The sequence below is a fragment of the Acanthopagrus latus genome, chromosome 20, assembly GCF_904848185.1.
Source record: "Acanthopagrus latus isolate v.2019 chromosome 20, fAcaLat1.1, whole genome shotgun sequence".
NCBI lineage: Eukaryota > Metazoa > Chordata > Actinopteri > Spariformes > Sparidae > Acanthopagrus > Acanthopagrus latus.
Genome location: NC_051058.1, coordinates 2,792,678 through 2,808,595, shown reverse-complemented (window position 1 = coordinate 2,808,595; position 15,918 = coordinate 2,792,678). Strand labels below are relative to the sequence as shown.

At 41.5% G+C, this 15,918-nt stretch overlaps 1 protein-coding gene across 16 annotated transcripts in view; it reads left to right on the top strand.

Annotated features, from left to right (window-relative positions):
• The window catches only part of LOC119010272 (protein shisa-6), a 65,034-nt gene that overhangs the window by 27,570 nt on the left and 21,546 nt on the right, over positions 1 to 15,918 (top strand). For 9 of the 16 annotated variants that reach the window (XM_037082277.1, XM_037082276.1, XM_037082271.1 and 6 more), the window contains exon 5: positions 15,155 to 15,193. The exons of the other annotated variants lie outside the window; for them this stretch is intronic. In XM_037082277.1, coding sequence (XP_036938172.1) covers positions 15,155 to 15,193 — 39 coding nt within the window. The remainder of the gene's footprint in view (positions 1 to 15,154; positions 15,194 to 15,918) is intronic. 16 annotated transcript variants of the gene reach the window in all.

Genomic DNA, 15,918 nt, shown 5'->3' with positions numbered 1-15,918 from the left:
ATCGTGTCATGGACTATTTATCGCAAGTTTCTGGACTGACCTTTGTGTCCAGCGTGAAACCAAAAGTGATCAAAATTACTTATTTCATTGCAAACCACAATCATTTCCTAAACCAATCTGCTAGCACATATGTGATTTGTTTAAATTAGCCCATGTCATGGCCTGTCCTGGGCTAATCCCTGCCAACCTGCCAAGTGTCTTCTTGAAAGTGCCTGCCCCTTTCCAGTTTCCACAGACGACTTTCTCAGATGGTGGGTCCGGCAAATGTATAGTGGTAATCAGTGCGAACATTAGCAATCCAAGCTTCCACTTTCAGAGTCGAAAGCCAACTAATCAACACAATTGGTCTCTCAAGTGCCGAATGTTGCAAAGAGACTGACAGCTTAAACAACTCTCAGTAGATTGCTATCACTATATGGACTCGTTAATAACATGTAGTAGACATTTTTTTTCAGTTGGTCGCATACCAAAAAGTTGATATTGTGTCTTATAGCAACACCAGCTTTTAGTCGTCAATCAAAATGGCTAAAGAATCATGTCCACTGTCAACAATATACCACTCAAATGGCAGGATTAAGCTGATTAAGACAGCCACAGTAGTGAAACACCACAGGGCTCAAATCACTTAAGGGCACTTTAGTCTAAATCAGTAGTTACAATTAAATCATCTGATGGAAATCCGCCATTAAATTTAATCACTCAATTTATGTGGAAACTTAAAATAAAAGACTAATGTGCACGTCTTATACCCAAGCAATTTACGGCCAGTGTTTTCTCTGAGTTAGATGATAGTGGAAAAATCACAAAAAGGACTCTGCAGAGGGAAGTGACTCCTGCTGCCATGGGCAACGAACCACAAAGGCTGACAGCGAAGCACTCAGGGGTGTTAGCGTAAAAACTGTTCCTGTGTCCATGCTACAACACTCTGCTACCTCAACCAACTATGTTCGCTTGCTCACTCTTTTAATTGCAATAGTCAGCTGGTTGTGGGTCAACCATGCATGGCGGCAGCAGCAACACGACGCTGACGTGAGATGATGTGATGCTTCAAATCATAGTTGTCCATGTAGAACTGGACTAGCGGTGAATGTATGGCAGCATTCTGGATCATGTCTCCTCACTGTCGTTTTTTTTTTTTTTTTTTTTCGGGGAGGCTGTTTTTGTTCTCCTGATGATACACAGTCCACTGAGGCTTTTTGCTGCAGCCTACCGTGTATAGTTTCTGTCCACCTAAAGTGGATCAGCCTTCAGTTCAATTGTGCTCCCTTCACTAAACTGCCTCTATTCCCTTGATGTGGCATTGATCTGTCGACTCGGAGCATTGTCTGTGCCAGCCTGACCAGCGCCATCAATATTGCATCAGGCTCAGTCTAAACAGCTCAGAACTCTTTTGCAGTCCATCTCAGGAGGGGTAATAATATTCATGCCCGTCTTCATTCCCTGGGTGAGGAGAGTCAAATGGCAGCCGATCTCACCCTATAGCTCTATTTTGTGCATCGGAGGAGAGAATAATTCAGTCGCTGTCTTACTGTGCCAAGAGGTAAGGTTAGGAAATGATCCTCCCAGGCCATGCAAAAAGTGACTTTTACATTATTAATCACTTCAAACATTAATTAGTAATCTCCGCTAATTAGTATTTGGTCCTTTCATCGCCCGGAATCAGCTGTTCAGAGAGAATTAAATGTTTACAAGAGAGTGAGTCAATATTTGCTCGCTGGAAGTTAAATTGAATTATCTCAAGAATTACTTCTGAGTGCTCAAACCCACCTGAGCAGCGCGGGGACTTGTTACCGTCCAGCCCCGTCCTCTGGAACAAAGTTGGACTGATTTTGGCCCGAACGCCACCTGACTTTTCATTGTCCCCTTTCTCCATCCCTCCTGCAGCCACAGCGGTTTATCTGGCAGACAGCAATCTAGGGATGCATGAAGATATTAAATTAAACCAGGAGGAATCATCCATGCAGCTGCCACAATGCCCCCTGGGAAATATAGTTAAAAAAAAAAAGAAAAGAAAAGTGTTTCCGGGGGATGATTTCCACAGCGCTGGCGGCTCACTGACTTCGAGTGTTTTAGCTAGCTCATTAGCCTATTAGCCATAAGTGATTTTGCAGACCCTGGTCTCTTTATGGTTGTGCTGATGTTATACTATCGCCCTGTTAATTAATGGCTGGAGGAGATCTCGGTACTGTTGTGACACTGGACTGGAATTTGATAGTGATTCATGCACAATGACTGTCACGTGACAGATTTCATGTCTAATTTGGTTGTTTTGGGCGAGCGAAGGGACCAACCGGGGGCATGGCCTATTTCTGAGGGCGCCGCGGATAACGATCTCGTCCAATGCAATAACCCCGGGCTGCCATCCCAGCCTCTATTTTGAGAACACTAATTGAGGAAATGTCATTTTCCAATCCACTTAAGAATCTTCTGAATTTGACAGGCCACACATTTGTATGGTTAAACATCTATCGGATATATTTATTTGCAAAAACAACAACCAGAAAAACTCAGGTCTTATGTAAGTGTTCTTTGAAGTGACTCCCATCATTTAATAGGCCATCACTAATGCAGTCTAATTTGTTCTAATTGAATCTGACGAGGCAGTTTGGCTGGAGCAGATGCATTTGCACAAAGAAAAACAACTTTTTTTATGCTAACATGTCCATGCTCCATCTACCAATTGTGATATAATAAGAAATCAAAGCTGCTGAATCAGAATATGTTGCTCTATTGTTAACATTGGGTGATCTGATAGCTTTGTAACACTGGACATTGTGTGAATTTGTCATTGGTACAACTTTCAAATGAGTCACTCTTTATAAAGAGTTTATAAGCTGTAAATAATGTCTTTTACAATGGTTGATAAATCTTTTACTAATTCTTTTTAGAGCAGTTATTAAAGCCTCCGCAAACCTGCCCTCAAGTTCATTTCTGCACTATATAAAAGGCTGAATTAAACATACAGGTAACTGGAAAGGAAATGGTTGGTTGCTCTATGTTATACCAAAAGGTACTTCAGAGACCAGATAGCAATCCAGATAATACTCAAAAGTATTAGTAGTAAGAAAATGTGTCTAACTGGGAGGGAATTATTAAAACCTCTGTATTATAGCAGGTAAATTATTTAAAAAGGTTCATAATTGATAACATATTTTCTCATCCTTTGACACATTTTCTTGTATTTGGAGTGCCTGGATTGCCTTCTGGTTTATTTGAATTATTTTTCAGTTGTTTCGCACTGAAAATCTCAGCTGGTCAGGACTGTGTGATCTTACCAGATTTGATAGACTGTGAGCATAAAAACCTCCAGCTGTTGTCTCATTCTGATTCAAGTGTTAAATCCTGATTTTTCACTACAGTATGTGACATTATATTATGAGAATTAAAAGAAAAAGATAAGAGAAAATGAGAAATCAAAACTGGCCTCCTTTTTGCATCTAGTAGTGTGTTCATGTAGAGCTGCGACAATATGTTTTTCCAGGTCTTTAAAGCAGCTGTTATTGATATGTCTTAATTAGAAGCATCAAGCAGTGCTGTGGAAACAATGTTTGAACATATCAAAGTGGTCGCTGGTAATGAACATACAGTTATCACCTGAATCTGTAGCTCCACTTGGGTTTACAGTTTGAGTTTCAGTTTATTGACAACTTTACACATGTGCTTCACCACCTCCCTCTCATAGCCCCATTTTAAACCACAGCACGCAGCTTTTTTTGTCAGCAAAAAACACAATACACTACCTTCTCAGCACCAGACGACAGAAAGCCAGACAGGAACATTTAGTAGCTAAAGAGTTGGCTATTTGACCTCTAGAAAGCCAGAAACACTACTCCAAATGAATGATAATGATTTAAACATGATTGATGAAATGACATTAAAACAATGTTAACATTTTAGTTTGCTAAAATGTATTAAGACATCACAAAGGATAAATTATTAGGAAGGAATGTTGCCAAGTATTTTTTTTTTCCCTAATTTGAAAACATTTAAATGTGAAAAAATAAAAATGAAAGAGTAACTCCACCAATCCTTCACTTAATGTGTGTTTACAGGTTTTTTGGAGTAGTATTGCATATATGTATACTACTATATGTGCGTGTGTGTGTATGTATATCATCTGATAAAATGACTCTAGTGGAGTGATGGAGTGGCGTCTGGTGTAGCTTCGCACTTCTATAACACTGCTCATTATGGAAAGTTTCAGAACAAACAATCAAAATTGATACAGCACCTGGCACCACATTACCCATGATTCAACGTTGCCACTGAGTGATATCACTGGAGTGCAATTATAAGATTACATGTAGCTTCTTCTGGAGGCACGAAAGGCTTTATATTACTTTCCTCAAATATACAGCAGTGCTCCCCTTGACCTTTAAACACACTTGTGTTTAGTGTACAGTTGGTGGGGTTACCCTTTAAATAGTTGACCTGTAGCGATTGTGTCTGATTTCAACTCTCTTAATCTTATTAATCTCTTAATAAATTGTTTTTAACAATTAATCATGGCACCAAAAAATTCTGAGAGTTGTGTAGACATTTTTGATCAAAATAAAGCACCGTGAATGAACACTGTCAGTCCTACAGCTAGTTCAGGATACAGGGGTTGAAAGCGCATGACTTCAAACAATATGCTGTGAGTATTAAATGTAACTTGTTTTAGCTTGATTGTTTGATGAAGTGACAGCTCCAGTAGCATAAACCTCTGTAACAGGCTGGTGTCAGTGGACGTTACCTCATTTAAAGGTCGAGCTAACACTTTGTCACTGCTGCGCTCGCGCTCGATCCGTGCAGATTCCAGTCAAGGTCAGCACTGACACATCCCTCCAAAAATACTTTTGACAGGTAACACAATGACATCCAGGAGACGGAATGTGAGTGATATTTCTAAAAGTCCTCTAGCCTCTTTCATAAATAGCCCGGCTGCTGCGTGTCCTTCATGACTTCCTTCACAGAGCAGGCTTTGATTGATAGGAACGCACATAATCCATTATTTTGAGCCCATTGATTGAGCCTGGCAATCAAAGATCAGCGTTGTGGCAGAGGTAACTGGACCCTCCTATGAGACAGCGGTATCGTGCAGGCACAAGCAGAGGTGTCAGCCGGCGGCCTACTAATCACCCTATGCTGTGAGTAATGGCTATGAAAGCAATCACAGGGGAAATGCATCATCTCTACAGACCCTCGATCTATCAACCTGACTCGCTCTCATTTGACTGAAACGCATGCCAACGTGAAATATGACGCTTTGTCAAAGGCAGAGGGAGCACGTTCGCTCCGGAGCTGCGGAATGTAATAATTAAACACATCCATAAAGAGCCATTGTATTTCATGCATTGACACGTACGTGTTGCGCATTTCTGAAGCTGTTTTCCCTGGGTAAACATTTCATGCTCGGCTCCGGTGTATAATTACAATGCTTCACCAGTTTATACAGAGTTACAATATACTAACAGTCATTTTCCACTTCAGTCATCATTCAATTTGTTTCCCCACATGATATCAACAGAGCAATGGTGGAGGAAGAAAGAACTGCCTCGCTCGCACACCATCAAAATACTATTTGTCAGAGAGTTTGATGTGTTCCGCACAAACAAAAGCCACAAGCAGGCGGCCTCGGCTAACTGATCCTTTAGACGGTGCGCATTATGAAGGTGAACAGGAGTGCATTCCCGCAAATCTGGGATATTTGAAATTGTTTATGTTGCAGTTTTGGCAGTGCAGATGTAATTTCACACAGCAGGGGAACGTTTCCTCTCCAGCCACAACCACAGCCCCGTCCCACCACCTTGCAATCTGCAGGCTGGCCTCTTCCCGCTCTCCTCTCCAAACTGCCTCTCCATTATGCAGCATGCTGTTAGTCTCAACAGGTGCCCAAAAATATTTGCACAAGGAGCCCTAGATTTGCTAGCTGAGGAGGAAAATGTGGCGAGGTGAGGGACAGAGGGCACAGACTTTCAACCCGCGCTAATGTGCCAATTTAGCAAAGCCAAACGACCAACAGTGTTAAATAGGGTCCTTCGCCCTGTAACCAATTCAGATGATGATTTATGTTTTTGTACATCTAATGAATGCAATATTTGTCATTTTGAAACAAATTGCCACCACATCTCTGGAAATGAATTCTATAGATTTTCCTCTTGGCTTTCTCTCAGCGAGGGTTATTACTTAATTAGATCGGAGGAAGACTCTGTCAGATATCTCCCCTGCCTCCGACTGAGACTAGCCTTACCTCAGTCACACATGCGGAATACTGATCACTCGGCACAGGCTTGAAGCAATTACTCAACATCAGTTAAATATGACATAACACATGAATGTGTTTCCACAAAACCTTATTTTGCCTTTTTTTCCCCCCTTGTTTTTGGCTGAGTCAGTCTTGTTCGAGATCACATGAAATCTAAATCTTTAGGTTTTGAAAAGTACAGAATACTGAGCTGATACAACCTTATAATTCCCCTTGGAAGTTTTTTCTGACCCCACCTGTCTTCTTACAAACTGGAACTGTTTGACTTTTGCATTTCAAGCACGTTTCCTCTTTTGTCTCCATTTTGCCATGACACTTACCCACCAATAGTCAGACCTTCTAGATCGGAGGTCAGTGACAGGAGGGCGGCGTTTCCGGGTTGCAAACATCGTAATCTGTATCTGGACCTGTAACCGATAAATTATTGAGACGGAGCATCTCTATTGTAACTGGTGCAGCCTTTTCAGCCCTTATGGCACTGATTTAACAGCCCCCGAATGCTTACAGACCTATTGTATGTATATAAATTATCTCAAGTGATGCTACTCAGCCAGTCAAATCTACACACTGGGAAGGCTGATGGGAATGTAATTTGTTTTTGACAATGTTTGACATGATGATGGTGCGAGATGAAAAGTCAGCGAGTCACCAAAGTCAGTAGCATATTATGACATCTATACAAAATGTCCTGCTAATCCATTTTATAGTTGAGAAATTTAAGTCTAAACCAAGTAGTGGGCAGACCAACCGACCAACATACTGACATTGCCATCCCTAGAGGTTAGTGCTGGTTTGGCTGCATGGCATTGCATTGTAAATCTTCTGTATATGATGGGATGTGTGTGAACTGAAAAAGAAAACAATAGCATAAACAGAAAAGGATTTACATCCTTCCACATATGGTGCCATAAACCACATCCCAAGTTACCCAGCCCCACCTAGCTCCCTCCAGCCTGATCTGGCAGGCACAAAAAAATAATCCCAATCGCCGTGATCAGTGCAACTGATGTGACGTGTCGCACTTTTCTGAAATGTTAATAAAGCCATATTGAATGGTGCACTATTCTCGGCAGGAAGTCCGCAGCCTGTGGCTGCTCACTAAATCTCAATGACTTCATTAACTCATTACCATGAGTCACGGCGCGCAGTGCCAACAGCAATTAAAACACGTCAGAAAAGAGCGGTGTCCTTGGGCCACTGTGCTGCTTGCGAGACTAATACGCTTTACTAGATTTGGCGGGATGATTGACATATCAATAGGCACCGAGGTGGATTAAATGGACTCAATCAATATTCAGATTTGTCTCGCTCACACCTCGCTCCTCGAGCAAAATGTGCACACCTTGTCAAGTGCCGTCGTCTTCTCTGCTTCAGGCTGCGTGGAAATGCTGCTGTTATCAATACCCCGGCTGTCGTTTCCAGGACTATGACGTGTCCATGAAGATTTTATTTGAATGTGTATTGCTTTGAAAAATTCGGTATTTAAAGTGTGATAATTGAAAAATGGCCAAGAGCTAAACAAAGTGGAAGTCGGTGGAGAAATCCTAGAGGGCATGCAAGGTCACTAAGATTCTCCCCCAGTACAGAGAAGACTGGTTAATATTCATCCAGTTCTTTTGTCTTTTTATTCCATATTCAACCAGGAGGCCAGAGGAGACAGAAATACCGTAACTTTCGATGAATATGTCAAGGCTCTAATTCAAGTCTCTCCTCTGTCTTTTGTAGAAACACATTTCTATTCATGAAGCCAATCCTCCGTAGTCATGACACTGCATACTTATGTTTCCTTTGTAAAACTCCAGCAAAATGGTAATTAAATTGCAACTGTGGGCTTCTGTCCCCTATGCAGACTTAAAGAAGCCTTTATCTTAGCAAATGACTGACAGTTGATTATGAAAAACCCACCATTCCCTTTTTTTTTCTCCCCCTGCTGTGTGAAGGCAGTCCACCCACACCTTCTGCTTTTGTGTGCACTATTGTTATGGCTCCATTGTTAATGAGTTTAGAATCAACTGGCTGTAATGACTGGAGACTGGAGCCCCTGCTGAGCCTGATTGTGCAGTTGAATGGGGAGCTGGAGGTGTAATGTATGGACGGTTGTGCACACTGAGTGCAGGTGTCAGTGTCTGTTGCTGCCGGAGGTAAGCGCTGCCAGGACTGGGAGGGTCGTTTTCAGGACTGTCACGCCTCGATGCTCGTTGCTGCTGTACAACCTGACATCAGGTGTCATCCTGTGGCCGTTCATCTACTTTAGGGGATTGGTTTTATTGTGATTTTTAATATCAGGCAGACATCAGCTGGTACAGCTGTGGCCTCAGTCAGCTGGGAGCATGACACTCTGCCCAAACTAATCCATTGCTATCTGAATTAGTGCCGTTAGCTCATTCACAGATAATTACTTAGCATTAAAAAATTGTATTTGTGAAGAATTTCTTTAAGAGTAGACTAATATTTTCTTTCGGTAACACATTCAGTGATGAGTGCTGTCATAGATTACAGATTATAGCCACATATGTCTGCATTGGCTGGACATCTTATTTTGAAAACACCGTACACGTGTGAAATTATCGCGTTCCGACTAGTGTTAGTGTTATTTTGGTAAAGTTGTCCACTGACACACAAACACCTCAAACCATTCATCCAAATCTGTTGATCTGAGTGTCAGTCCACGATATGTGTTTTAATACAGTCAAAGTCCCAATTCAGTCATATTTTCATACTTACATATTTTCTGTTAGAGAAGTGACTGATTAGATTTGATAAATGCAACCTGTTAAGAAGAAGACGGTAACGCCTGCATTACAGTGTGCTGAGCCATGCGTCACAACAGAATTTTCATGTAGTCATCTAACAGAAGAAACATTGCTCTTTTTGGATTTTGTCTGTTAAACTGCTATTCAGCCTTCAACAAAACTTTTTTTAATCCACCCTAAAGAACACTGGTTGCATTTTCAGATTCATCTACTCTGGAGAGTTTCAAAAAATGTTATATTGATGGAAAAGCTGCCTTATGATGCAAAGAGAATATTTGCTTCGTTTTCTCAATAGGTCTGTTAAAACCAATGAATAGTAACTGCAACCAGCAAAGTAGACGTAGAATGAATGAATTTGTTTTACCACACGGATGAGAACTTCTCTATGATCTAACTGCGCTAATTTGGATCAAAAGGACAGTGAATTTACAATCGTAACAACATGATGTAAAAAGCCTGAATTCAGGTTTGTCAGCCAGACGACAAGCAAACAACTTATAAAACGCCTGCTCCCTGAATGGAGTTCCGATTGATCGGAGCCTATGCTGCGCTGGGACAAATTTCCATGACTTACCATGAAGTCCGACTTCCTCTCTCACTTTCCTACATGCCAGTTCCTTTCTGTCTTGGTATGAGTGGATGTGTTACTGTGCTAACAAAATAACAGCCACGATTCATGAATATTATCCTCTCCTCAATTGCTGTTCATAAATGTCCCGACATCAGCGACGCTGACGTCAGTGTGAAGTCAGTAACAATGAATTTTGCATGTTGGCATCATTTGTGCCGTGTTATTTGTGCTGCCCAGTGCAATTAAATGCCAAATCATGCCTATTTGCATCTTTTCGTTGACTTTGTATGTAGTCTGGACAAATGAATAACTAGCCTTGGGTTTGGTCTGAAAGCACCATTATTGTGGAAAGAACACTGAAAGGGAGAAATGTTGCCACCTTAGTACTCGGTACTCAAAGTAATTATGTTGCTAATTATGTTCTTAATCGTATACATGTCTGTCTGTTGCCTCAAACTTTCAAACCATGGGCTGTTTTCTGTTCTTACACGTGTTAAATACAGACGATGTGGTATGTGGGCGTGGAGTTGTTGGAAGGCAAATTTGATGGACCTCAGCTGAGCAATGAAATGACTCGTGGCTCATACCGCATCGCCACAACTTACTTACATGTCTGTGTCAAAATGTGCTGTATTCAAGGTTGGCCCTCTGCTAGGGAGGGCTACAGCACCGGGAAATGCCTCAGGGCTGGTGCAAAGGTCCCAAATGCTTGTTTACAACATCTAGAACAGGTCGAGAAAGGTTAGCTGTACATCAGCCGATAGCACATTATGAGTATTAAGTAGACTGTAGTAGACTAGCTGGATTTCGGGGTCTTTTTCTGTGTGCCTCCTCTGTCTCTCCGTCTCCTCTTCTTCTCTCCCCCTCTGTCCTGCAGCATAATTCTCTATAATGAGCTTGTGGACAGGAGATGAGATATGATTCTTGGAATTAAAACAGCATTTTCTACTTTGATCATCCAACAGTGTGTGAAGCACTGAAATAAGACTCTCCCCTTCTTTATCGAATCTTTGCTCTCGCTCTCCCTCCCTTAATCTTTCCCTTGCTCGAACGCCCTGCTCTATCTGTGCTTGGGGGATTGCTGTATGAGATGGAGTGTTAATGAAGAAAGCCTTTTTTTTTTTTTTCTCCCCCTGCAAGTCGACCGGTAAACTTTGGCAACTTTTTACTCTGCTTTTGCGAATCGCGTCATGATCAGCTTTCATGCTTTACAATCCCGACCCCTGTACTAGTCGAGCGTAAATATTTCACATCGTTATTTTCAAAGTCCTTGAGAATGTGTCTTTAACAACTGCATAATCTCCTGTCTGTCTTCATGAAACAATCAAAACCACATCACCCCCCCCTTTAATTCCTTTTCATCGAAAATCGTCTTACTTAACATCGCTTACAGGCAAAACAGCAGTCACCTGGCCCAGAGCCCTCACACTAAAAAAGTGGGCTTGTGTTCGTAAAACTGGAAGTGAGAAGCAACATTGTCAAAAAGCCATTTAAGATGCTATCATCTAATATGGAGGCTGACGTGGGCTGGTGCTGGCAGCGTGGTTATGTAAGCGGCTTTCTCAGGGACTGATAGCAATCCAACACACCCAGCAGGGGAGCAGTGGTGTGTGTTTGTGTGTGTCGGGTGAGGGGTGGGGGGGTGTGAAACAAATCACACGTTCAGTGCGCTACATAATATTGCGACACAGTGTTTTGCCACAGGTACAGAGAGAGGCACTCTTCGTGCCAATTGATTTGTTAATATGCTAATGAACCATGATTAACGAAGCAAGAACTCAGCCGTGTCTTCACTCAGTGAGGTGTTGATTGAAAGGAATCAGCAACTGGGGTGGTAGTCGAGAAAGAAATGCACATTTTGGAAATCAAAACTTTGAACTGTTTGTTGTAATTACAGGCCAACATAGAAGCTGACCAGTGATATCAATTGTAAAGGTCCCCTACTTCTCAGATTGTGTAGCAGTAAAGCAGTAAAACACTGAAGCATGCTAACGGCATTACCGAATGCTATATTCAGAACTCAGGGTTAGCAGATTATAATGATAGCCCGCATCTGTGAGGATAAACTGATGATCAGTTTGTCTAAATTCAGTTTCACCTTCCAGGCCTATGAGCTGAATGCATCGGCACCATTAGCAAACCCGGTTTATGAGATGTTACATACACTACGTTGTGTGTTAATATGAAATGCAAGAGTATGTGAAGTCTTACAGTCAGTGATAGAAGATTTAGCTTTATTGCGGCATACATCACAGCATGGCAGCAGCCCCCTGGAGTCAGTACTCACATCATGTAGCCTCAACATCAGCCGAAATGGCCCTTATTATCAATGAAACTCACGGTTATAGAAACAGTGAAGTGTTTCCGTCCCCTCCCTTGCTCTGTGTTTAATGTGAACACATGACATGTTTGCAGCTGACAGCTTGGTGGGCTGAGTCCACATTTATTTCAGGAGATAGCCCTGCTGATATGTCAAGGCCAGCAGGGGTAAGGGTGGCTGGAAATGCAGTGATGCCCTTGTAGAGCAAGTTAGCCTAGACTGGAAATCCGAGCAAACATTGTCAAGTGTTGATGGTGGGCATGCTGGCAAGTCGATTTGTTTTGGGAGGGAGGTCTCCTCAGTGCACCGGCTCCTCCACAGCTTTCACTCGCTGTTGGCTTTCCCCTTTAAGGTGCTGCACCAGAAAGTCAGGAATTTCTGCCTGTTACAGCCAACATCCCTCCTGCTGACAGTATGTAGGTGCAGCAGTTGACTGTAAAAACACAGTCCTGTTCCAATTAAGGAGCATAACCAGTGCTGTTTACTGTTGAGCTGTCAATGACACTTATGTCATCAGTAGCCTTGCTTTTAAAGTCTCATTAAAAAAAAAAAAAGAAAAAAAAAATCATCCCTCCACTGACAGTTTTAACCTTGTTGATTTATCGTCCGTCCCTGCACTGCAAGAAAATAGTGCATCAAAATAAGTGAGTGCTTTACATGGCGACGCCGTGGAATGATACCATTGTTTGCCTGTGCAGTGCTGAAGGGAAATGCTGAATCTTCCTGTAGCACTCTTCAACCATACAAGTTACTGTTGACGAAAACACAGCGCACATCATAAATATACAGCACAATGTTGAGTCAGGGGAACTGTAACTAATGCTTGTGCGTCAAGGTTTCTTGTCACATTTTAGTTCTGAATAACCACGCAGGAACACTCAGGCTGGTAAACTGATGTGTGAAAGACCGCGAATGGATCGCTTCATTGTTTTGCAGTTCGTATAGCAGGGTCACAAACAGATGAATTACCTTCATTACCCCAACCAACATTCTGACACATTCTGAAGCTGAAGCTGAAGGTGTACAACAATGGTAGATTTTCCCAAGCCTTAAATCTACATAGTAGAGTTCACTGTGGGTCCACCAAGTCCCACACTATAGGGATACACTATTCACAGTGTCTGCTCTCACCAGGCGTAAGACATCAGATATGGACCAAACAAAGGATGCAGGAGATGACGGAGTGTGCCCTCTGGGGGAAACACTCACTACCGTCAATATGTCAGCCTTGCGTTACATGTCCAATGGATTTATCAGGCCATCGATAAGTTATTGACTGGAATAACGCTCAAGGTCATCTTGTAGGAATCGCCAATAGACCTGCTTTACAGCATACAGTTAGAGGTTAATGTCAGTGGTCTTTCCTGTTTCTGCTGTAAAGTGCATTGAGTACAGAATTCACTGCCTCATGAGGTCAAAACGGCCATAATAAATCAGTGTATGGAAGGTCAGGGGTGCTAATATATATCTATATATCTATATATATCTATATATCTATCTATCTATATATATATACATATAAAAATTGGAATTTCATTTTTAAGATTTATGTTCTGGCTACACAAAATTGATTGCTTAACTAAAGCTATTTCTGACAAAAGCCATCACATTCAAATATTGTGCTGTAAAACGTGACCACTTGGGCAGACAGTTCTGATGGATGCTAGCTCTAATTAGCCAGTTTAGTCCTCACTAATCTATAACCTCATTCATTAACAACTTACAGTTGTTGATTGCTCTCTGATTTCATAAAAGTCAAGGATTACATTGAAGAGCAACATTATACCTTTGTTAAATTGATTCTCTATAAATAAAATGTGTTACATACATGAATCGGTAAAGATTGACATGAAATATACATAAAATATGTGAGAGAAATATGTGACGTGTTGAAGAGCTGTTACATATTACTTATAATAAGTAATATACTTACTATATTACTTATGTTTTGCAAAAGTAATATTTGCAATATACATATATATTTTAAATGATTTTTTTTTCAAATGGTGACAGGAAAAAAATAATCAAAAAAAAAAAATGTAAATGAAAAGAAAAAGGAGAAACAAGAAAAAAAGCCAGGATATTGGCTGCTGGTCATTCCATACCTAGTTAGGCTGTGGCAGAAAACCCACTGAGTACAATGTATAAAGAATGTGTTTTCTAGCTTGAGGATTGAACCATTTAATTGCATTAAAATGAATGTGCTTTTCTTGTCTGCAAGTAACACATTTTCACTTATATGCACATTAAATACTACAAGACATGCCATGTTGATAATCTTGTTTTGGTGGGGAGGGATATTCTGAAGAGGAAACACAGTGCACTACAGTGGAATGAATACAGCCGTGTCATGTTGATCTACAGTTTGTACCCTCGATCTGCTGGTTCTGATGTTATGTGTACTTTAGTATTTAAGTAGCAATACTCCTCTCACAGGGGATTTCATGTAAACCTCATGCTCATCAGCGCAGCTACAGCAGCACTCCCACCTCTCGCAGAATGTACTACAAAAAAAATAAAAAATAAAGGTTCATTTGGTCACTGGGTTTAAGGTCAAAACTGGTGTGCATATCGCTCAGAGCTGGGGAACGCATCCCTGTAGCTGTGCACTGTTGTGTGGGAGGCCACAGCGATGAGAGGCTGATGGTAAATCGATAGTGATGGATCAAAGTGCCGCATGGCTAAAGCCCTGCGGCGTCAGGGTGTGGGGAACAACGGTGACTTTTTACACCTCCTCCCTTCTTCTCATTATCCTCTTCCCCTCTCCTCCTACCCCACTTCACTTTTTTCATCTCGAAATTCCAAACCGTCTCTGTCTTCGCCCTCGCTTGGTGGCATTTCATGTTTGCGTGGTGTCTGAATGTGAGCGCTTGCATGAGACAGAATGAGAGAGGTGACTTGATTCGTTGTGTCATGGTGTCAGGTAGCATCAGCCGGTGGTTGATGGGAAGATAAAATATAACATAAATCGATATCTGAGCACTAAAACTGTTCTCATTTCCAGCAGCCCTCTGCACCATGTCTGTCCACATATCTGTTCCTGTAACATGTGGGCAACACTGAATCATAAAAGAGATGTGATTCATAAAATAAAGCTAATGTTCTCTGTTGTATGGTGTTTGAGTACAACAAAGATTTGATCCTATCCCTGCTTTTCAGTGTAAACATGATTTGTGCTTGTAAATGAATGTCATGTATTTTCCTGTTTTATTTCCATAAAAGCAACACAATCTAATAAATAACCACTTGATTCTGTTTTCTAGGAGAAAAACATTGGCCGGTCCGCTCCCAGAGTCACCATGGTAGGGATGGTTGTTCTTTCTTAAAGGGTCAAAGTTGCCTCTAACCACTTCTTTATGATTAATGTACCCCTCTCATGAACCTATTGATAATTAATAGTGCTATCAGAAGACACATCTGGTTCCCGATCAGTGTTTGGAGGCAGCTTATACCTGGAGTGTTAATTGTAGTGCAGTGCCTCCCCATTGACCTCTATAAGCCTAACCTGTGTATTTTCCCCTTGACATTTAGCCCTCCTGTCTGTGGGATGAGTATGTGTGCAGTCTGGTCTCTGTGCATTGGTTCTAGGGGTGGAACAGTACACAAAATTGATTTGGAAAAAAAAATAATAATAATGTAATTAAGACAAGGTCCAAGCAGTTTATGAATAACTTACACTTACTTGCTTACGGATGCGATGGTCAATACCAATTATCTTAACATGGGTCTGTCTAAAATGCCTGGAGATACGTCTACCTGCACCTGTCATGGGTTACACATTGGACCTCATTTGTTTAATACACTAACAAAATGTATGTGCTTTAACAAGGAGTTAAAATTGCTTGTTGAGCAAAATCTAGCAGCAGTGACACCCCAGGGTGCTGAACTGTTGTTTCTAAAGACACAATGCACTCCCTCTAGTTTTTACAGTTAGCTACCTCTCTGTAGGTCTGAAGCTCCATATTTAAAGTGCAGTGCTTGTTTACAGGGCAGGCGCGACGGACTAAAATTCTCAGGTTAAGAAATA